This window comes from Neomonachus schauinslandi, chromosome 2 (genome assembly GCF_002201575.2).
Source record: "Neomonachus schauinslandi chromosome 2, ASM220157v2, whole genome shotgun sequence".
Lineage (NCBI taxonomy): Eukaryota > Metazoa > Chordata > Mammalia > Carnivora > Phocidae > Neomonachus > Neomonachus schauinslandi.
Genome location: NC_058404.1, coordinates 135,264,353 through 135,287,883, shown reverse-complemented (window position 1 = coordinate 135,287,883; position 23,531 = coordinate 135,264,353). Strand labels below are relative to the sequence as shown.

General features: G+C 37.2%; 1 protein-coding gene across 1 annotated transcript in view; it reads right to left on the bottom strand.

Moving 5' to 3' along the window:
- The window catches only part of WDFY3 (WD repeat and FYVE domain containing 3), a 233,039-nt gene that overhangs the window by 68,615 nt on the left and 140,893 nt on the right, over window positions 1-23,531 (bottom strand). The window contains exons 25-34 of the mRNA XM_044912920.1: window positions 23,279-23,431; window positions 18,321-18,394; window positions 18,074-18,235; window positions 16,673-16,767; window positions 13,145-13,265; window positions 12,091-12,308; window positions 8,089-8,324; window positions 6,778-6,912; window positions 3,754-3,933; window positions 2,158-2,391 (exon numbers count right to left, since the gene is read on the bottom strand). Of these exons, the coding sequence (XP_044768855.1) occupies window positions 2,158-2,391; window positions 3,754-3,933; window positions 6,778-6,912; window positions 8,089-8,324; window positions 12,091-12,308; window positions 13,145-13,265; window positions 16,673-16,767; window positions 18,074-18,235; window positions 18,321-18,394; window positions 23,279-23,431 (1,608 nt within the window). The remainder of the gene's footprint in view (window positions 1-2,157; window positions 2,392-3,753; window positions 3,934-6,777; window positions 6,913-8,088; window positions 8,325-12,090; window positions 12,309-13,144; window positions 13,266-16,672; window positions 16,768-18,073; window positions 18,236-18,320; window positions 18,395-23,278; window positions 23,432-23,531) is intronic.

Genomic DNA, 23,531 nt, shown 5'->3' with positions numbered 1-23,531 from the left:
AGGATGTATAGTTAAATGATTTAAAAATACAGAAAAGAACACACCAAAAAACTGTACTAATTCTGTGAGAGATTAAAAGACATGTGAAAGGTGGTCACTAACTTTAAGGAGTTTATAATCTACCTGGGAGTTTACCCCTGACTCCCCAGTGCAATCAGACACAATTCTACTGTAGGGCAAATTACTATCTGCAACAATGAGAACGTTAATTCAAGGTTAATACATGTTATATCAAACCTTCTCTTTGAAAAATATAGAAAACTAAAATAAAAGACAATTATATCATTTATCCACGGCTAGTGAGTTAGCTATTAGGATTCCTACAAGACTGAAAATGCTATTACTGGATATATCTCCCCATATATTCCACACACGTGTCTTTTATTATTTGGCTCAGTTATGTTTTGCACACACCTCTTTTGAACTTTATTATCCTGAACTTTATTATCCTGCTATGTTCTGATCACCATTTCATTTTGCACAGAGTGCTTCAAATTCCTATCCGATACACTAAGATACTAGCCATCTTACTTCTCAAAGTTTTCAACGAGGACAAGCTCTACCAGGCATGCTTTTAAACTCTACCAAATGAATTACTGATGATAACGATTATTTTTCTGCCAATATTAAACATTGTGGTCCCGGTTAAAAGCCTCAGCATGACTGGTACCTGAATTACATTAGCAATTTCTTTTAACTGACTGAGCAGAGATATTTTCACAGGAATAAGATACAGTATCTCCTGTGGTTTTAAGGTTTCAAATAAAAAAATTAACTGTGTTAGCCACTAGAGGGAGCAGAGAAAGTGAAGGTTCAGATGCCATATGGCTGGGAGCATATGGGAAGCTCCCCAGAGAGACAAGCAGTCAGTCTTCGGCGCTGACTGACTCTTCAGAGACCATTATTATTTTTCAGAGCCCTGGAAGGGACTGACTGCATGACCCTACTCATATGAAGTGACCAAAAGAATATGAATGTACAGGCAACTCATCATACATTAAATTCTCTATGATCTTTCGCGATTTTTTGTAGATGAATGACCAATTTGGTTTTCAGGGATGACCAATTTCTAGAGCCAGCAGTGTGGCCACATGGGGCTCATTTTCTGGTGCATCAGCTGATTCGCATCATTTATTAGGAGAATGGGCAAGGGCAATGGACTACATGTCTGTGTCCCCCCAGATTCATATGGTGAAGCTCTAACCCTCAATGTGATGGCATTAAGGGACAGAGCCACCAGCAGGTAATTAGGTTCAGATGAGGCCATGATGGTGGAGTGCCCAGGAGAAGATTAGTGCCCTTGTAAGAAGAATCTTTCCCTCTCTGCCATGCAGGAGTACAGCAAGTGCAGCCAGTACCATCTGCAAGCCAGGAAGAGGGCACCAGAACCTCTCCAAGCTGGCACCCTGACGTCAGACTTCTCAGTCTCTCGAACTCGGGGAAAGAAATGTCTGTTATTTAAGCCACCCAGTCTACGGTATTTTGTTATAGCAGTCTGAGCTAAAATAGCAAGCAACCAGAACTTTGCTGCCTTGGGGAAAATTCAATAAGTGCATATTAAGCACCTACTATGTGCAATGCACCATGTCTTAAGCTGCACAGGGCACCAAGAGCAATAATACCTGGCAATAAAATGAACGAGGGACGGAAGTAGGGAGTTATAAGCTGAGGAGACAAGGCCGCCGTGTCAAGAGAAAGTGTGGGCACACTGAGGCCCATGGGCTAAATCCAGCCTATGTCTGTTTTTGTAGACAAAGTCTTACTGAAACACAGCCATGCTCATTCATTTATGTACTGTCAATGGCTGCTGTCTGGCTATAATGATCTAGCTGAACAGCTGTAACAGAGACTGTATGGCTTGCAAAGCTTGAAATATTTCCTATTTGGCCCTTTACAGAAAGAGTCTGTCAATTCCTGGCCTAGGGAAAGGATAAATTAGGGATACGCTTGTGGGAATGGAAAGGAGAGAAACAAACCGTTAGGGGATATAGCACATCTGAGATAAAAAAAATTTCCATAGCCTGTGATATGTTCTGCCTGTACAACCCAGAAGAATATGAAATCTGAAAGGTATCTGGCATCAAATGTGCTTGGGTATTAATGTTCTAATCAGAAAAACTACACAAAAGAGACGTAAATGCATTTTTTTGTCTTTACCTCCAACAAAAGATCAATTAGTGGAGTTTGCTTGCTGGCAGGAGTAAGACAGAGGTTGTCTATTATTAAGACCCGCATGAAGTCAAAAACAAACTTCTTCGCTGGGTGATTGGTCAGATAGGTCTTCGTGCCCACATTGCAGTATTCTGACTGGCTTCTGTTCATCCCTGTGTCTGCTGCAAAGGCTTTAAATTCTTCTGCTGGAGATCCAACTTCATCGTCAAGATCAGTCACCTGGTAAAATCAAGCAGAAATATATGCTGGTCGTATTTGATTTTATGTGATATTTTCATTTCCATGTTTCCTAAAAACTAAATTATAGCAGCAACAGTACTTTTCTTCAACATTTACCTCATATCAAGCTATTCAATACATTACTTCACTTTGCTTATTTGACTCTCATTTCAAGGTAGTAACTGGGAACCATAGGTCACAGTTACCTAACACATGCTCTTTCTGATATTAAGCTGACCAGCCACTAACCATGTATCTGTTTTTATGTTGAATTTTAGCTCTATTGTGGATAACTGCACTTAAAATAAATGAAATGATGAGAATGACTATATTTGCATACTGAAATATACCTATTGAGAAGTCAAATGTCACAGAATTTCAGATAAAGATCTGGCACAATGGTAGCACCTCAGGGCTGATCCATTTTTGCAAATTAAAAAAAACCCCAGATAACTAAACCAAACAATGAGAAAACCAGAGCCAATTTTGAGCCAATAGAAAAAAAAGAAGGACCAGAAGACAGATTATAAGCTGCTGACAAGGAAAAGACGTCGAGACCTAAGGTCTGTTTTTACCAAAAAAATTAGGATTTAAAAATTAGAAACAAGCCAGGTCATATGTTTTGCTTGTCTTTCTCCTAGAATTCCCCACAGTTTTATAATGAGCTTTTCACCTTTATACATGAAGAAAAATTAGTATGAACAAGGTAGTTTATTCCAGGCCCTAGAGTAAGTGGTGGAAATAAGAGAAAACATCATGAAATTCCAAAGTATATAGAGTAATAACTGTTTTTGGGGCTTTGTCTTAAAGGACAGAAGTACCTGTACTACCTATGATTACAGTCTAATAATTTTCTATTAAATTAGTATAGAATATAAAAAATAAAATCTGAACAAAGTAAGAAAGGTTAAACGAAAAAGACAAACACAGATTTCACTTTTGTATAAAGACAACCACTCCTATAATCAATTTGTAAAGACTAAGTCCAGGAGATGCCTAATTCCTGAGATAAATAAAGTGGAGACAAATCTGGTCTGACCAGAGTTCTGTAACCTGGATACATTTCACAGTGACACAGCTATAAGCACGTAAAGTAAGAAATGGGTCCACAATGACTTGGAGAGGGAAGTGATTAACCAGGGACTTGCAAGAATACAGTAAATGAAACAGGAAGCAGCGTTCACTGCTATTTTAGGGGAAAGCAGAAGGAGAGTGTGAGGAGGAGACACCAGAGAATAATTGAGAGGTGAGGCTTTAACTTGGTCAGAAGCTTAAAAGACTGGGAAGAAAATCCTGCTAACCACTAAGCAGACTATTTCCAGTTTGATACCCCCCTGCCCCCCGCCCTGTCCCCTTTCCTACCATCTCTGAGTAAGGGCGAATGTTGAAGGGGAAGACCGTGGCTGCTAAAGCACACAGGAAGTCAGGGCTCATCCACATGGAAGCCAGGTCGGGAACGTTGTGATATAAGTATCTAAAGAACTGCATCAGGGTCACAGGATATTCTCGGAGCCAAGATCCCTCTTCTTCTGATTGCCAAGGCTGTCATGCGGACAGGAAAAGAAATAATATGTTAGAAAAACTGACACTGCTAAAAATTGCTTTAAAAATCCATTACTCACTACTTTTCTAAAACTTGAGATGTTCATGGTTCAGAACTCTTAGGAACCACATACATGAGCAAATAGACAAAAACAAATCTAGAAATAAGCTAAAACAAAACAGTACTCCTAGAAACTGACAGGATGTTTGTCTGTTCATTGGTGTACTCACAGCTCAGTAACTTGAGTCAGTGATTTTGATTATTTATCATTATCAACATGAGTAGAGTTGCTGCCAATGTGGCTGTATTATCCACAAAGCTGTCCCACCCTCCATCACGTGAGAGTTAAGAGTAACGTAAAAGATGGGGAAGTTACTTCACCTTTTTGAGCCTCATACTGTCATATGTAAAATGACAGGAACAATGCTTTCAACCACATGCAACTGTGGTATTATGATTTATGATAAGAAACACATACTTGGTCTTTGTCCCATCCCTTCCCTGGCACAGCGCTACTAAAACCCTTAGAATGTCCTAAGCAAGAAGAGCCATAAAGCGTGTCTTTTGTTAATCGTAACAAACGCCTTTCAACCACAGGCTGAGTTAATGTTAATGATAAGACTTCTGGAAAGCCCCTAAAGATGGAGGCTTTCCAGGGGAACCAACCACATCACTAGAGGGCTGGAACTTGCAGCACTAAAGCTCTGCATCCCCGGGCGCCTGGGTGGCTCAGTTGGTTAAAGCGTCTGCCCTCAGCTCAGGTCATGATCTCAGAGTCCTGGGATCAAGCCCCACATTGGGCTCTCTGCTCAGCGGGGAGTCTGTTTCTCCCTCTCTCCCTCTCAAATAAATAAAATCTTTAAAAATAAAATAAAATAAAGCTCTGCACCCCTAACTTCTAGGGAGGGGAGAGGGCTGGAGATGGGAGTTCAATCACCAATGACCGATGACTCAATCATGTCTATGTAATGAAGCCTGCATAAAAACCCTAAAGGACAGGGTTTGGAGAGCTGCTAGTTCAGTGAACACACAAAGGTGCTGGGAGAACAGCAGGTGGAGAGTATGGAAGCTCTGTGCCCTTCTGCACCTTATCTTACCCTCTGCATCTCTTCCAACTGGCTGTTGCTGAGTCACCTCCTTTTATAATAAACTGGTAATCTAGTATGTAAAATGTTTTCCCGAGTCATGGGAACCTCCAATCTATAACTGGCAGGTCAGAAGCACAGGTCACAACGTGGACTTGTGATTGGCATCTGGTGTGCCGGGGGAGGGGGTCAGTCATATGGGACTGAGGCTACCTCCAGGTAGATAGCATCGGAACTGAACTGAGCCATTGGACACTCAGCTAGTGTGGCAAAACCCCCCACGTATTTGGTGACCAGAAGTGTCAGAGGTGAAGTAGTGTTAGAGCACAATATTGGGAGTAGAGGAGACACACAGGAGTGTGTTTTCCTTAAGAGCAATACTACAGCTGTAATGATGATGATAAAAAAGGAAAAAAGGGGGTGCCTGGGTGGCTCAGTTGGTTAAGCATCTGACTCTTGGTTTTAGCTCAGGTCATGATCTCTGGTCTGGAACTGGGCTCCATGCTCATCGTGGAGTCTGCTTGCCCTCTCCTCCTCCGTCTGCTCCTCCCCCTCCCCCCACCCCCGTTCCTGCACTCGCTCTCTCTAAAATAAATAAATCTTTATTTTATTTATTTTTTATTTTTTTATTTTTTTTAAAGATTTTATTTATTTGACAGAGAGAGACACAGCGAGAGAGGGAACACAAGCAGGGGGAGTGGGAGAGGGAGAAGCAGGCTTCCCGCGGAGCAGGGAGCCCAATGGGGGGGGCTCGATCCCAGGACTCTGAGATCATGACCTGAGCTGAAGGCAGATGCCTAACGACTGAGCCACCCAGGCGCCCTAAATAAATCTTAAAAAAAAAAAAAGGGGAAAAAAGAATATATATGAACAATACCGATCTTCTGATACTTGCCCAGGGAGTGACTTTTTTTTTTTTAACTTAGATTTTTATGTTTGTTTATGAAAAGGAGCCGAAACAAGAGTCCCAAAGCATTCTAAATTAAACACTAGTAATGTTCTTTTCTAAGATGACACAGGAATAGTTTTGACTAAATTAGGTTCGCCAGTACTTATGATCCAAACAGTCTAGTTAGTAATTCCTTTTACAATGTGATCTTAAATTGTGTAAGCAAATTAAGCTATTATTCACAGTATCCCTGTTAGATAAATAGGAATATACATTTTGTCACTTAGTCTTTCAATTCTTCATATCTAAGTTAGAAATAATTAGAATAGTAAAAACAAAAACAAATACAACACAAGTACATTTTTAACCTTTAAGTGCAAGTGATTTTCAAAGTTCAAATAACATATTGCAAGGACATATACAATAATATATATTCGTTACATACATGTATACATTGTAATATACATTTTATGACACTAATAATGTCAGTTAACACTTACAAGACACTTACTACATACCAGGCACTCTTGTAAGTGCTTTGTGTATATACTAACTCCTCATTAAATCCTCACAGCAAACCTCGGAGATCAGTTCTCTTTATCACCAGCATTTTATACATGAGGAAACTGAGGCACATAGAGGTTAGCATGTCTTAAGTACCAGACATAGGCTCTGAACCCAAGCAGGGCTCCAGAGTCTCATCAACTACACAGTCCATCCTTACAGTAGAGATAACAAAACCGAGAGGCTGAACTTCCAGTAACCGTGCAGTTAATAACAGTCATGTTACCTAAGGATGCCTCTATTTAAAAAAAATATATGACAGGCAGGAGGAAGTACCAGCAGTTTAAGTATTTCTGTAGACTTACTGAATTCAGCATGCTGCGGAGCATCCCCAATAATAAAAAAGCAGCTTCTGTGCACACGTTATGGATAGAAGAGACCACAGTTCCACTGGAGGCAGGAACTCCAAAGATAAATGTCCAAATGGAATCTAAATCAAACTACAGAGGTCAAAGTGAATGAAGATTAGTCACTGTCAATTTTTTTCAGCTAGAGACCCTCACAAGTTCTAATATTCTGTAACTTCTTTGAGACTAATCAGGGTTTTTTCAAAGTGATCAATGATGGAGAGAGAGAGACCTAGCACTCCTCCCTCCTAAATTTTGAAAATTTGTAAATTTTTACATTTATCAAGAAAAGAGAATACTACGTATCATCCTGTCTTAGGTACTAAAAACATCGTTTTCTACCTTTTTTCTCTATGAAAACAAGCAAAAAGAAAATACATGCTAATTAGCCAGGAGATGACGTTAGAGGACTGGTGATTTTAAGCAGGATTTTTTAAAAGAGCATGTGGGACTCACTTATTTCCCCTCTCTTGGCAATGTTCTAATTCACTTTTAGGCTACATACAGATAAGATTTGACGAAATAAAAATCAGTTTAAGAGACTTATTCATAGCTGTTTTATATAACATTTTATGACTATGGTGTCATGCTTATTTTGAAAAATTACATAACCAACCAAACTCTGTTAAGGCTGAATCTGAATCCTGACTTAATGTAAGGGTACAGACTTTGTTTTCGTTTAAAAGGTTTTGTCAATTACTAGAATTGATTTGAATTAGCATTTGGCATTAGGATGGAAGTATAGTAGTTGGGTTTAAAACTGAATCCCTAAGTCTTTGCAGTGCCACAAACATAAGCTATATATAGATATCCACAACAGTATTCAAATAAAGCCTTAGTGTTTGCCTAAAGTGGGTGTCATCTATCATTAAGAAATTAAAAATATTTTTGTAATCAGAACTTGTACTAAGACTCCTATCCAATTAATTCATGGTATACACACCACTCTATTTTCAGTTCTACAGAAATGACATTATACTTCTAGATAAAAATCACATAACTCGAATTCTTCAGATTACCATTCAAATACCACCCAGTCTTTATGCATACAGGATCATACAGAGTAAAAAAAAAAAAACACCAAATAGGGAAAAAGGACTTCTTTTTGTGAAAGTTTTCTATAGTATCTTCAGATTTTTCTTCCCAAATCAAATCCTAAACATGAGAAAGGGATGGAATCCCTTTGGTTTTACTGTGAGTAACCCATCACCATACGGTGATTTTTCCGGCACATATAATTACACTTACGCCTTACTAGGTAATTCCTACCTGGCAACCCTGCTTACATCGGCTGCTGATGACAGGCACACTGACCTGCAGGTTCTCAGGCAGCTCACTAACTGGCTGCTGCAGAAACAATGCCATGAGGAGAAAATAGAGAGCAGGGACATTAGTGTGTTTAGGAAGGAATGACTGAAGAACTGGGAAACCAGGAAAATGACAAGCATCCCGGTTAATCTCCCTGACCGTCGATCTCCCGCCAGCACTCCTGCCCACATTGAATCCTAAGAGGAGAGGAAATGTAACAGTAAGTACAAAATGAATAATTGATTGTCACGCTGTATTAACAAAGAAAGGAGTAATTCAGTATATGTGACATTTCTCTCCAGAACATCCATATTAATACAGGCAATTAACTATTCCATTGTTGAATTAATCTTCCAGTTAAAAGTTCTCCTTTACTATCTCTGATTTCAGCAAGCCTGTCTCTTAGAAAACAGGTCTTGAAAAATACTGGAGACAATCAGATACGAGAGGTAATATAAATTCTACGCATTAAAAGAATGCCCTCAAACGAGCTCTAACATTTCCCTAAGAAGAAAGTAAAATTCAAAACGTAGCCAAAATTTAGGATGCTACAAAAATGTATCTTAAGAAACGAAAATTGCTGTCATTATATTTAGCGTATAATTATAATTAACCATACTTAGTTAATATACGTCATTTGCCCTGGATCCTGTTAAACTAGTTAACTGTAAATTATCTACAAGTTTTGAGACTAGACAAAATAAATAAGCACAATAATCTTTCCTCACAACATGATCTGTAATTCTGCTGGAAAGCTGCCCGGCGCTGGGACAGCAAATGGGAGCCTGCTGAGACTGGGGCTATCTGAACATGCAGGGCTCTTCAAAGAAACACAGATCAACTAGGAGAGGGTCAGTGCTGACTGATGTGGCTTACACAGCATCAGCCTTTCTATCAATGCCGCTCCCTCTGTTATAGAACTAATCAGGATACAACTCGAACATTCAGTTCTTTTGCTCAGTTCTTTCGCCTTCCCAAGCCTAGTGCGGCGCTCGGCACAGAATAAACGTTGGCCAGAGTTTCAATGTGAAACTTGTGTGAATAGCAACCAAGAGATGAAGGATTGATTTTTCCTTTGAGGCAATTTTTATTTCAAATGAATATTCATTTTTTTCCCTTCCAATTTGTTTTTTCTAGGATGAAGTGAGCACATACTTGCTACTATTTATAATAATAAAACAAATTTGTGTCTAGCTAGCTTTTTAATGATTTCATCCTAACCAATTGCTTAGCGTGATGTGAATTAATCTTCTGAAGTATGTTCTAATTAAAAAATCATAGAGCAATTTACCAACCTCTTTCATAGATCATCTCATTTCTCAAACACAATGAATGTGTGAGCTAGAAATTGCTATGATCCTTTTTATAACATGGAAAATAGGCAATTTGTTCAAAGTCACCAAGTTGAAGAGAGGTGGCACTGGGACTTGAGCCTGATGTCTCCATTTCAGAGTCTGTAAAGTTGCACTGTCTCCCTTGGCCTTCCTAATGACATCACCACATTTCTGAGAGTCTGGCTGCATTAGGACACTGGTGATTTTTGCTTATAGTGAATTTTAAGTGATGTTATCAGTATAAAAAAGTCTTGAGCTTTAACAAGTCAGAAGACATAAAGTGGCATTTTATACATTAAACAGGAAAATAAATTTTGAATAAATTGCAGGTCCTAAATGAAAACCAGTATCAGCATTTATTGTCCTTTCTAAATTCTCACACTCTATTTTTCCCTATAATTAATCTTAAGGAATACTTAGTATGTTACTAACAATTAAGCCTTAATTTAGATTCAAGTAACAGCTACACTGAAGGTATTTTATAAAGAAAAATTTGACAAAAACTAATAAACGTGAATAAAACATTCAAAGACATTAGGTTGCTCATCACATCAAAGAGAAATAGAACCAAATTATATGAGATATATATATGTACGTATGTAACAAATACATGTATGTGTGTTATCACACAGGTATTCAGGGAAATTAAATTGAATCAAATTTAAATTAAACTTAAATTCTTAGATTTCTCTTTCAGAACAAGAGCAGCATATTGCAATTTCTAAGCAGGTATCAATGAAGGACAAATAAATTCTAAGATCAGATGTGGAAAAAGCACCTTTTTCTGGTATTACTGAAGTGATACAGGACAGACAAAAGAACAGGATTAACACTTAGAAGACAGTTACGTAAACACTATTACTGTCAGACTCAGAAACCTTATGCATTTAACAGTCTTACTTTCTTAATTAGAGAAACCCTTAATTTTTATTTACTAGGTTTATTGCCTATAAAGTATAACTTATATCCATAAAATATATACCTGTCTCCAGAATCATGAAGCCCAAATGAGATGATACATGTTAAAAGACTTTGGCAAACCACAATGTGCTGTATGAATCTTAGTTAGGTGTTATCACCACTGTGGTTTTGAACTTCAATGAGAAGCAGTGCAGTCGGTTAGCATTTAGAACTGTCACATTCAGCAGAACTCACATTCACTCCTAGCAGCTATCATTAAGGTCAATAAGTGAAATCCCTTGCTACCAAACTGTTCATAATAATAACATTTGTAGGCTATATCCCTCCCCTAGGGTCAATGCAAAATAGTGATTTTTTAGATCATAAAAGTATATATAATGATAATTTAGAATACGCATTTTAAAGCCAACAATTTTCTTGAGAAATCATTTCACAGTGAATTCCTTTCTTCATTACAAACTTTCTTCAGATATTTTCCAATGTGAAATAACAAGAAAATAATCTTACGTGGTAAAAACTCTGTCTTCCTATCATTTTCTTTGATATTTGAGAACGCAGTGCAGGCAGCACCTAGGTATTGATGCTTTTACATTTTTTTTTTTAACAGATAAATTACATATTCAATTTGGATCCCTAATTGACAAGGGCAAACATATATTCTTGATGCTTATTCCAGAATACAATTACATATGATTTTAAAACGTAATGTTATAAAGACAAATATATTTTTAAAATGCTTGAATTAAAAATACTTTAAGAAGTGAATGACTATAATTTTCAATAAAAACATTATTTTAAATATATATATTTCCAAAATAAGATCATTAATATGAACAGAAATACAGCAGTTCAAATGAATCTAACATAGGAAACTATAATCTTCTAATATTACGTAAATGCTCAGTTCCATGTTGAAAACAGCACAGAACTAGCAAGCAGACAATAGGGAACTTTGGCTAAAACTCTGAGCTTAAATATTTGAGAAGCAATATAACATAACTTAAAAGCACGGGTTTTGGATCTAATCGACCTGGATTCAATTTTTGACACTTCCTAGCTAACAAGTGACTTCACCCCTATGCCTTGGTTTTCTCATCTCTAAAATGGGTATGACAGTTATTTATACCTCATGGGACTATTGTGAAAGTAAGTTACTGTGAAAATGAAAATATTTAGTAACTGGCACAGAATTAGCACTCAAAATACTATTAATTTAGTTTTAATAATTTGCTAATTACCTACTTATAGATCAGAAAGGGAATTATAGAACAAAAAGATCATAAGGAATTCCCTTGAGTTTTCACATCTTTAATATCCTGTGTCTGACTTCAATTTGATTTGTAATTTAAAAAGCCAAATGTGAACCTAAGCTTTTTATTCATTTGTTCATTCATCAAAATTCATGACTCTGGGGCACGTGGGTGGCTCAGTCAGTTAGGCTCAGTCAGTTAAGCGTCTGACTTCAGCTCAGGTCATGATCTTGGGGTCCTGGGATGGGGCCCCAAATTGGGCTCCCTGCTCAGCAGGGAGTCTGCTTCTCCCTCTCCCTTTCACTTGTTCTCTCTCTCTCTCAAAATCTTTTTAAAAAACTCATGATTTTTAATGACTGTCAGATAAACTGAAGAGTATAAGCTTTGATCAGACTTAAATACAAAATACAAGAGTACAAGAGAGCTTATTTTAAAGCAGCTGATGTTAAGTCCCATACCTAATACAGTTCCGATCTTATTAGTTAAGACAGAATCTGTCTGTTCCAGCCACCCTCCACCGCTGAGTCCTTCCTTAAACTTGATGAGGATAGACTGATTACTCAGTAGCACAACAAGAATCCTCATGGCTGCCGTAACTGTGGTGGAATGCAAGTGTTCTTCCATAAACATCATAATCCAGTCAAAACCCAGTGTCCTGACCAGTTCTTCACAAGCTCTATTTAAAGGCAGATGAATTAAGAAGACAAAAACAGAACATTAATTTCAAGGATCAGGACTCAAAATTTAAAAAAGTAAGACTACGTTTTGTTCGGGGTGCCTGAGTGGCTCAACTGTTAAGCATCTGCCTTTAGCTCAAGTCATGATCCCAGGGTCCTGGGATCCTGCTCTGCGGGAAGCCTGCTTCTCCCTCTCCCACTCCTCCTGCTTGTGGTCCCTCTCTCGCGGTCTCTCTGTCAAAGAAATAAATAAAATCTTTAAAAAAAAAAAAGACTAGGGGCGCCTGGGTGGCTCAGTCGTTAACAGTCTGCCTTCGGCTCAGGTCATGATCCCAGGGTTCTGGGATCAAGCCCCATATCGGGCTCCCTGCTCCGCGGGAACCCTGCTTCTCCCTCTCCCACCCCCCCTGCTTGTTTTCCCTCTCCCCCTGTTTCTCTCTTTGTAAAAAAAAAAAAAAAAATTTTTAAAAAAAAAAAAAAAAAAAGACTAGGTTGTGTTCTCAAGATACTATAAATTGCAGGGTTCAAAAAATCTATTAAAAGTCAATAGCAGGGCGCCTGCGTGGCTCAGTCGTTAAGCGTCTGCCTTCGGCTCAGGTCATGATCCCAGGGTCCTGGGATCGAGTCCCACATCGGGCTCCCTGCTCAGCGGGAAGCCTGCTTCTCCCTCTCCCACTCTCCCTGCTTGTGTTCCCTCTCTGGCTGTGTCTCTCTCTGTCAAATAAATAAATAAAATCTTTAAAAAAAAAAAAAAGCAGCAATTCTTTCTTTTCTCTACTATGAATTAACTAGTAATAGCACCTGGTACCATCAATTCTAAGAAAACTTTACTTACTGCAAATTAATGCTTGTCTTTTCTTTAGATGTGTAAACTAGTTTTAGCAAGATATCTAGAAGTCTGTTCCTCAAAAGTATAAGATTAGCAGATACAAGACCTCCAAACTCTTCTTCAGTTCCTACAACAAAAAAATATACATTAAATTGCCTTTGTAGATAACACAGTATAAAATATACAACACTGTCCTAGGAAATCTCACTGAAAAATACATCTTTTAGAAAACATTTTCTCTAGGAGTACTTTCCACTAAAGTGGACAAGCAAAAGGGTTCATTAACTCACTTCTCTTTAGAATCCTGAAAATTGTTCATTTATATTTGACATTGTCTAAACAAGTTATAAAAGGCTGTAAACCTTTCTTACATATTTACCCGCCACCAATAGAGTGAAAGTAGTCACATGGATAAAAATAACAATCCAAATCCTTAATTGCCAGTTTCGTTTTGAAGGATATAAACAGTTACATTTGCCAGATTTAAAAATGAAAAATAGGAAGCATAAACTATTCAATAAATGTAATACATAAAGGAGACTTAGAATTAAATAGCATAGAAGAGCAATAAAGGCACACAAATGCACAGAGAAACTGGAAAAGAAAGGGAAGAAAACAGAAAGCTTATGGTTCTCAATGGATAGTGCTGGAAGCACACAGGACTGGGCATCCATGGCGCAGAGTTCAAGGTCCAGGCCTGACATGATGGGCTATGGCTTGGTAAGTCACAATCCCCAGGCCTTCCTTTATTCTAGAATTGAAGCTCAGGCTAAACTTTGACTTACCACAGTCATTTGCTTTTACTTGCTTGAGAAAGGGATTCTTTTTACCTTTAAACATTGTCTTTTAAACTGCTAATTTTGTGCCTTAATCACTGGGAAGGGTGCTTCAAGCTTACCAAGGGGAACTCCAGATTCCCTTCTCTTCTAAGAGGTAAGACTGGTATTTTATAAATTGTTTTATTAAAAACATACCATACAACCTAAATTGAGATAAAGATTACTTCCTTTCAATTATTTCCTTTTCAATTATTTTTCAGTAAAATGGCCATCCACACAGAAACGAAAAATTCTCCTTACACTTATGTCTAGTTTTCTCACTGTCAGTTTTGCTACCCCTAATTTTCAAATATAATGTAAAACAATAAACTCTGAATTTCCAGCTTAACTTCTTCCCACTCAGACTGCTGTTTTCTTCCACACTGCACTACACTTTTATGCTATTTTATTTTGCACTATTATATTGTTGTTCAGCATTATTATTCAAGTCATTTTCTTTTTTGTAGGTGTATCCTGAATGCTGTATAAATGACTTCAAATAAAAAAAACTATGGTTTTAATTTTTTAGATCATATTATAGTTAATATAGTCTTCAGTCCATATCAAGTAAACAGCAAATGCCCTATACTAACAAGACCAGTAATGTACTTCTGACTTTATTAATTCAAATGGCAAGGAAGTGACGAAAATATTAGTCTCATTAACTTGGCAGATCAACAGAAAAACTTAGCAATTTATACATCTCCACTATTGTACTCTTCTCAAAGAAAATTTTACACTAGTTGTGCTAATTGAATTCAACAGCCAGCAAGAAATATAGAGACTAGAGAAATATTTTTCTTACCTCTTTTTATATTTGAAATAAGCGTTATATATTTCTGAGATTTTTAAAGGACTTTTGCTAATACCTATTTACTTGGCTTATATTAATTCAGAGCTAAGAAATAATCCTTGCATATGGTAGTAAAACATAGTGGTTAAAAAGCTTACAATGTTAGTTTGGATTACCTGGGTTCAAATGCAAGTAGCATGATCTCAGGTAAATTTCTTTTACTTAATCTTTCTGGGCCTTAGTTTCTTCCCTTGTAAAACTAGGATAACAATAATACCTATTTCATAGGATTGTTACAAGAATATAAAAAGCACTTAAACAGTGCATGGCAGGTATTAAGCACTCAGTAAGTGTTACATATTGATTTTATCTTTATGCTTTTCATCCACTGCTTTGCTTTACCAAAGAAATATCAACATTGTTCCAAATGAGTAGGCAGTAGATGAGTGGTCAGAAGCAGCCTTATGTTCTGCTATAATTTGCAGGAAATCACCGGGGCTCCCAAATCTTAGATTCTCTTTTGAAAAACATGATTATAAAACTTTCTCTTCTTATTCATGAAGCACCAGAGAGGCTGTGCCCCAGATGGTGTAGCCAACATGGAGAACACCTTTGTGAGGCACTGATTCAGCAGTATTACTTCTCCTCTGTCCATGTGAACAGTAGCCCAAGGGAAGTCATTTATGTGATATGATTTTGGAATAAAGTAACAGGATAATAATGTAAATAATGCTGACAAATATAAGATATTGTGAATTTAATTACAAGTCAATCTAAAAGGTTCTTTCAATGTTTTCCAAACAAATCTCCTATCCTAGAACATATAAAAGGAAAAATATAGAAAAGAGGGGGAAAAATACCAAATGAAGAAAGGCTGGAAAAAAAAAAAAAGGTGGGGACGCCTGGGTGGCTCAGTCAGTTGAATCCAAATTTTGATTTCAGCTCAGATCATGATCTCAGGGTCCTGGGATTGAGCCCCATGTCATCAGGCTGCACTCTCAGCAGGGAGTCTGCTTGAGATTCTCTCTCCCTCCCCCTCTGCTCCACCCCCTGCTCATGGTCTCTCTCTCTCTCTCTCAAATAAATAAACCTTAAAAAAAAAAAAAAAAGTGGTTATCATGGGCCCAGAATCCCACAATTTGAGACTATTTTTATTTTATACTTACATAAACTGATTCTAGTAAAATGCCTTTTCCCTAAGTGACTACTAAATATTTAATAGGAAAATGAAAGTAAGTTATATAGATATAATTCATCATAGCAAGTATCTGTTTCTGAAGAGATGTATTTTAAAAAATTAATCAATGTTCAAAAATCACAGAACAGTTTGCTATTTAAAGGAAAACTGCTATGAATCCTCTGATAGGAAAGATTTAATTAATTTATTTTATTTTTAATTTTTTTACACAGTGATTTTACAACTATGTATGCTTTGCTATGTTCAATCACACATGGAGCTCCTCGGTCACTATTATCGTATCACTGACTATATTCCCTAAGCTGTACCTTTCATCCCTGTGACTTCTCTTTTTTACTGCTTTAAGAGTTTTTGTTTTCAAATTTACGTAAAATTAACATCCAGTATTTTATTGGTTTCAGGTGTACAATGATTCAACAATTCTACACATTGTTCTCAGTGCTCATCAGGGTAAGTGTACTCTTAATCCTCCTTACTTCACCCATCTCTCTACCCATCTCCAGGAAAGATTTTAGTTTTTAAGTAAAATTCACACCCTATTAAATTCCATAGGTAATTCTGTATTTCTGCATACTGTACAGGCTTGACTTAAGACAAATACATCTGTGCAAGACCATGAAAAGTAATATAAGGAGAGAAGTAATATAATAGCATCACATATAATTCTAAATTGTGCCAGAAAACAGGGCATAGTAATTAGTTTTCAAGCTCCATTCTTGACTCACCAGTATCAAGCTTTTCTTCATTGTTTATTTCCATAACTACAAATTTCTCACAAACTGCAAATGTCGGTAAAGTAGAAGAAATAAACTGGCCAAACCTTTAAATACAAGAAAAAAGTTACAGATTTCAGGTTTCTCTTTCCCCAAAACAAATAAACAAACAAAAAAAAGAAATAAAACACGAAGAAATGAAAAAAAAATAGTACTTCTTGTTTTATCTGATTTTTTACTGTGACACCTTTAGATGACTGTATTTGTTTTACTTCCCCTCGACCATTGCAATTAACCCGTTATATGTTACAATGTTTTAAAACATAGGGCGAAATATTTCCCCAGAAATATGAGTCCTTTAATATACTTTTAAGAACCAAACAGTGTGATCCAAATCAGTGTCCTAACATTATCTATATGTAGCCTAGTAATGAAGAACTTGGGTTTTGGAAACACAGGTAATGTTAAAATCCTGGCTCTATCAGTGTTTAATCTTACTACCTGAGGCAAGTAGCTTAACATCTCTGGGTTTTAGTTTCTTTAAAAACAAAAAACTTGATAGGTTTCAGTGATAATTTTAGCAAAGTGATCATTATAGTTCCAGAATAAGTTTTAAACAAATATTGTTAAATAACAAACACTAATCTCCAAAATAATTTTTAAACTCCAGTTTTAAATCTGTTGCCACGTTACAAAAATGTCTTCAGGGTAAATGAATATAAAACTGAGTGATTTACATGCTACACAGTCTACTGGGTATATTCTAATCAGTCAGTGTGATTTCACCTGTTATACCTGGGAGCTTACAGGAAAAGTGGTCACATTGTGTTTAACCAATTCTCTACTGGGAAAATACTTTGGTTAAGGAGCGTTTTCCTTCCATTTCCAGTTAAGATGGGAATTATCATGTAGATATTAAAATTATTCTACAGATAATCCATAAATATGCCTTCGGCCATTTCTCATTAGCAGCAAAATAATCAATCATACAAAAGGCTGAACATACAACACCTTTTTGGGTGATTGAAAATAAATAAATAAAAGAGATGGCATGCCCACGATAGGGGGCGTGTGTATGTGTGCGCACACATGCTTGGGCACATACACTTGAGAAGGAGCAGGGCTTAGGGAAGATGAACCGAGAATTCCTATACTGAACGCTTTTATGTCTAGGACAAAAATCTTGTTGGGCTCAGTTCTACATATTTTCTTATTCACTAGTGGCAACAACTGGTTTTGCTATATAAAGACAAGATACTGAAACATGCATATTTTTTGTGCCTTACAAATATCCTGAATACTAACATTACAGGTATTACACAGGCATAAGAATCAATTACATTCATCTCATTCACTTTAACCTCATTGGTACTTTTAGTGAATAAACAGACAGATAACAGAAGTTTTCACTACCTGAGCAGATCATTGCTATTGGGAAAACCTTGTAGTAAGAAGCTCAGCACATTACTAATAGCAGCAATGGTAGGCTGGGATAAAGACATATCTCGAAGAGTCAGGAGCAATTTGGGGATCAGCTGGAATTCCCTCATTAATTTGGCATTCTTTGAAGCTTCACTGTAAGAAAAAGAAGACTTTATAAAGGCCATGCTATCATGTCCTCTATAACTGAACAGGTAACTACATAGATATTAACTAATACCTGGACTCAGTGAGCAGTTCAATAAAGTGTTCAAATAAGGAAAGATGAAGTTCATACGGTGCATGGAGCCAAACCTACAATAAAAATAAAGAATAGTAGTACATTTAGGGTTAAAAAAATACCCCAAATGATTATCCAACAAACATAAATGCAGCACACAGAACTTATTTCACCTATATAATTAACTGAATATAATATAGGGTGAAGCCCTATAAAACCGCTTGTATGTAAGACTTCTGGTTCTGTTTATAAAAGAGTAATTGCTATGGAAATTACCCTCCTAGAGTAAACAACTGGAAAGGGAAAATGTATAGAAAACTTATCTGGAAATCAAGGACTGACTTTTATTACTGAATACTGAACATAGCATATGGAATAGAATGAATACTGAATGCTGCATCCTGAAGACAAAGACTGAGTGACTGGAATCTCATATGGGGTCCAAAATTGGAATCAATCACTGCAGAAGAGTACACCAAACAATTCTTGGAACTTACAAAGGTCTGAGACTAGTTTGCACTCCCACCAAAGAGCATGCAGACTTCTTAATACATGGGGAGTTGGGGGCGCCTGGGTGGCTCAGTTGGTTAAGCGACTGCCTTCGGCTCAGGTCATGATCCTGGAGTCCCTGGATAGAGTCCCGCATCGGGCTCCCTGCTCGGCAGGGGGTCTGCTTCTCCCTCTGACCCTCCCCCCTCTCATGTGCTCTCTCTCATTCTCTCTCTCTCTCTCAAATAAATAAATAAAAATCTTTAAAAAAAAAAATACATGGGGAGTTGGGTAGAGGCCCGGGAAGTGAAATACCTGAGTAGTGGGGCTAAATTTGTGCTCAAGGTTACTCTAGGTCCACCCTAACAAATATTAAAAGTGTGCCTCAAAAAGATAACTACAATACCACAGCAAAGTTCAATACTTCTGTAAAGGAATACAACAAAATCTAGCACTTAACAACGTAAAATTCAGCATACTATCAAAAATTACCAAGCATGCAAAGAAAAAGGAAAATATGATCCATAAGGTGGTAAAAAATCAATTATTATACGTAGCCCAGAAATGAAAGAAATGATAGAATTATCAGGACTTTCAAAAATCTATCAAAAATATGCTCCAGGGGCGCCTACATGGCTTAGTCAGTTAGGTGGCAGACCACTGACTTTGGCTCAGGTCATGGTCTCAGGGTCCTGAGACTGAGTCCCACATCAGGGTCCGTGCTCAGCAGCGAGTCAGCTTAAGGATTTCCCTTCCTCTCCCTCTCCCCTCACTCATGCTCTCTTAAAATAAATAAACAAACAAACAAACAAACAAACCTTAAAAAAAATAAATCTTAAAAAAAAATGCTCCATATGTTAAAGAATGTAACCAAAAATATGAAGATGAGGAGGAGAAATAGAAAGTAATCAAAGATCCAAAATAAACTTCCACAGAGGAAAGGTAAAATATTTAAAATGAAAACTACACTCGATAGGACTAACAGCAGAATGAACACTGCAGAAAATAATTCAGTGAGCCTGAATACACAACAATGGACACTATTCAAAATCAAGCATGAGAAAAGAACTAAAAAGTAATTACTAGATACAGTATCAGTGAGTTGTGGGAAAATAATCAAGCAATCTAACACTCGTATAACTAGAGTCCAGATAAGATTGGGGGAGAGCACCAGGAAAAATAGCTGTAGAAATAATGGCTAAAAATTCTCCAATTTGATAAAACTGACAAACTCACAGATCTAGAAAAATCAACAAACCCCAAGCAGAAGAAACATAGAAAAGACAATGGAGTGACGGACATCTTTAAGGCATTAAAAAGAATTTTAAAAAGTCAACTAGAATTCTATTCTATATAAAAATACCCTTCAAAAGAGAAAAAATAAAGACTTTCTCATATGGGAGAATTTAAGGCTAGCAGACAGGCACTATGAAAAATGTTACACAGGAAGTTCTTCAAGTTAGAAGAATAAGATGGAAATCTGGATCTACACAAAGGAATAAAAATGGCATGAGTATTATATATGTGGGTAAGTATAAAAGAATTTTTAATATTGTCTTTCAAAGATAACTTACTATTTAAGCAAAAATAATATAGAAAGTACTGTGGAGATCATAAACATACAGAAATAAAATGTTGGGAGAAAAAAAAAAAAAGGCGGGGGCTCCTGGGTGGCTCAGTCGGTTGGGTGGCTGCCTTCGGCTCAGGTCATGATCCTGGGGTCCTGGGATCGAGCCCCGCGTTGGGTTCCCTGCTTGACGGAGAGCCTGCTTTTCCCTCTCTCTCTGCCTGTCGCTCTGCCTACTTGTGCTCTCTATCTCTGTTAAATAAGTAAATATAAATCTTTAATAAATAAATAAATAAATAAAATGTTGGACACTAATAGCATGAAGGACAGGATGGAAGAAATCAAAGTATATCTTTGTAAGGTTTTTACACTATGGGTAAAGTGGTATAATATACTTCGAAGACAGACTGAATTGTTATAGATGTCTATTACAAATTCTCGAAAAACTACTAAAAAGAAAATGCCTGTAATTCTATTACCATTACCTTACTTATATCTGTCAAGTGCTGTTTTAAAAATAAGGTTGAATTAAAAGTATTTAGAGACCATTATGGTTTGCAGTAATTAGGGATGCTATATAATGCCATAAAGTTAGCAAGTAATTTAAAATGAAGCCAAAATTTGTCCAGCAACTAAATTTCTGATGATTGTGTATCAGATTTTAATCAGACACCTGAAACTAAAGATAACCCATGATTTAAACGTTTCCCTTTCCAGATGAAAACAAAGCCAGGCTTGATTAAGTAGGTCTCCTTAGTACTCCCATAATTCTCTCTACATACCTCTATCTCTGTGCTTTCACAAGTTTTTAATGGTCTATTTATTTGTTCTTCTCTTCTAATGGATTAAACGCCTTGAGGCAAGGACTCTTATTTTCACATCATTACCACCTAACACAATGCCTGGCTCAAAGATGCTCAATAGGCATTTTCTAAAAGAATGAGAGGTTTGCATATTACAATTTTGAATATGAGGTTAAGAAATGAATACTTTATTGTTTTGGAAGGGAAATCACTGGAAGTTGTGAATGATTAGTATGATTATGCCTTAGAAAGAATGTCAAAAGATCTATGGATAGGTTGAGGAAAGGTGGAAAAAAGTGATAGTTATCCTAATAGGTAAGAGAAGATGATTAGGGCTTGGGCTAGGATATAAAAGTAGAAACAAGAAGGTCAACTACAGGAAATATGGAAGTACAGCCTATAGGACCTAATTTCAGACTGTTTATAAACAGGGAAGAAGAAGAAAGCTGATTTTTCAAATTCAAGCCTCGGTGACTAGGGAAATGGTGGTGTTATTAATAGAAATAGAAGGAAGAACTAATTTGGGGAAGGATGTTAAGTTCAGTTTAGGTGTTGCTGGGACAGAAAAACAGAAATGTTGGGGCGCCTGGGTGGCTCAGTCGTTAAGCATCTGCCTTCAGCTCAGGTCATGATCTCAGGGTCCTGGGATCGAGCCCCGCGTTGGGCTCCCTGCTCAGCGGGAAGCCTGCTTCTCCCTCTCCCACTCCCCCTGCTTGTGTTCCCGCTCTCACTGCCTCTCTGTCAAATAAATAAATAAAATTGTAAAAGAAAAAAACAAAACAAAAAAACCCAGAAATGTTGAGCAAGAGATGAGAACTAAGTGTGGAATTCAGATGTCAAGCTAGAGATCAGATTTGGGGCTCAACTTTGTAGAGACGAGGCTGTGGGATGGGGTAGAACCTAAAGGAAAGAAAACAGTAAGAAAAGATAAAGAAATAGGACACGTTTATGCAAAAATATTGAAAATTTCGGAGCCAGAAAATTATGGGGAAAGTAGTAAGAAAGATATAGGAGCCAGGACACTGCTGCCCGAAGGCTAGCAAGAGAAGTCAGGAGCTGCATAAAGGGGGAGACACTGGGACGCCTGGTGGCTCAATCAGTTAAGTATCTGCCTTCGGCTCAGGTCATGATCCCAGGGTCCTGCGTTGGGCTCCCTTCTCAATGGGGAGTCTGCTTCTCCCTCTCCCTCAGCCCCTACCCCCTGCTCATCTTTCTCAAAAAAAAAGAAATAAAATCTTAACCAAAAAAAAAAAAAAAAAAAAAAAAGGAGGGAGATACTGCAGCATCTGCTCCCGAGCTGTGGGTACTGAAGACGGAGTATGGGCCAGGCTGCTAATATGCTTTCAAATAAAGTTCCAGGAGAGCAATTAGGGCATACAGCCTGTTTGTTAGGGATTCAAAATAACTGACAAGACAGAGCTTACAGTAGTCCTGAGGAAGAAGAGCTGCGGCCTAGACATTAGAGCCAGCAAACACTTAGTACTAGGCACCAATCTGGGTGGCAGGAATACAGACGAAGACACGACCTCTGCACACATGATGCCTACAGCCCCACAGAGGAGACATATACAGATAGAAAGCATAGAGTGTGTGTGTGTGTGTAAAGTATATAGTGAGTATGCAAAGTACTGTGAATGGGAAGTTAAATGGAAAAGGGATATGTGAGATTAAGTGGTACCTTATTATTTAGACAAAATAAATGATAGTTTACTACGCAGCTACTTACTATTAACCATAATTTCAGGTGTAATATAGCTCATATTTATGGAGGAAAAATTTCTATTAGAATTATTTGATGAAAGTATGTTTGCCTCTTGCAATGCCAGAGGAAGGAGCAAATTAGCTATAGTTAGATAAATGCCTTACACCATTTCACTTCTACACTACTTGTAAACTGGAATATCCTTGGGGAGAAGAAACCCCATCACTACCCTATTTTTTTAAATTTACTAATGACATTAATAGGAGCATCATAAAATTATAAAATTTAAACACATCCTAGAGACAAAAATTGTTTAATCAAAGTTAACTCTATCAACATACAGAGTAAGAAACGGATTCATTGACTGTATATTACCAGTTAGTGTTCATATACATACTTCAAAATCACAAAGTAGATCCTGGAACGCAGTTGAATTTGGAATAATGGAGGTCTCATGTCCACTATCAACAGTTCCCACCAAGGAAAACGTTAGATGGAGAATGTGGCTGTTAAGGAGGGAACGTTTCTTCTTAAGCAGCATCGCCAGCAACTAAAAGAAAGCAATACCACATGTCCATTGATCAATCATATCACTCACTCACTCACACACACACACACACACACACACACACACACACACACACACACAC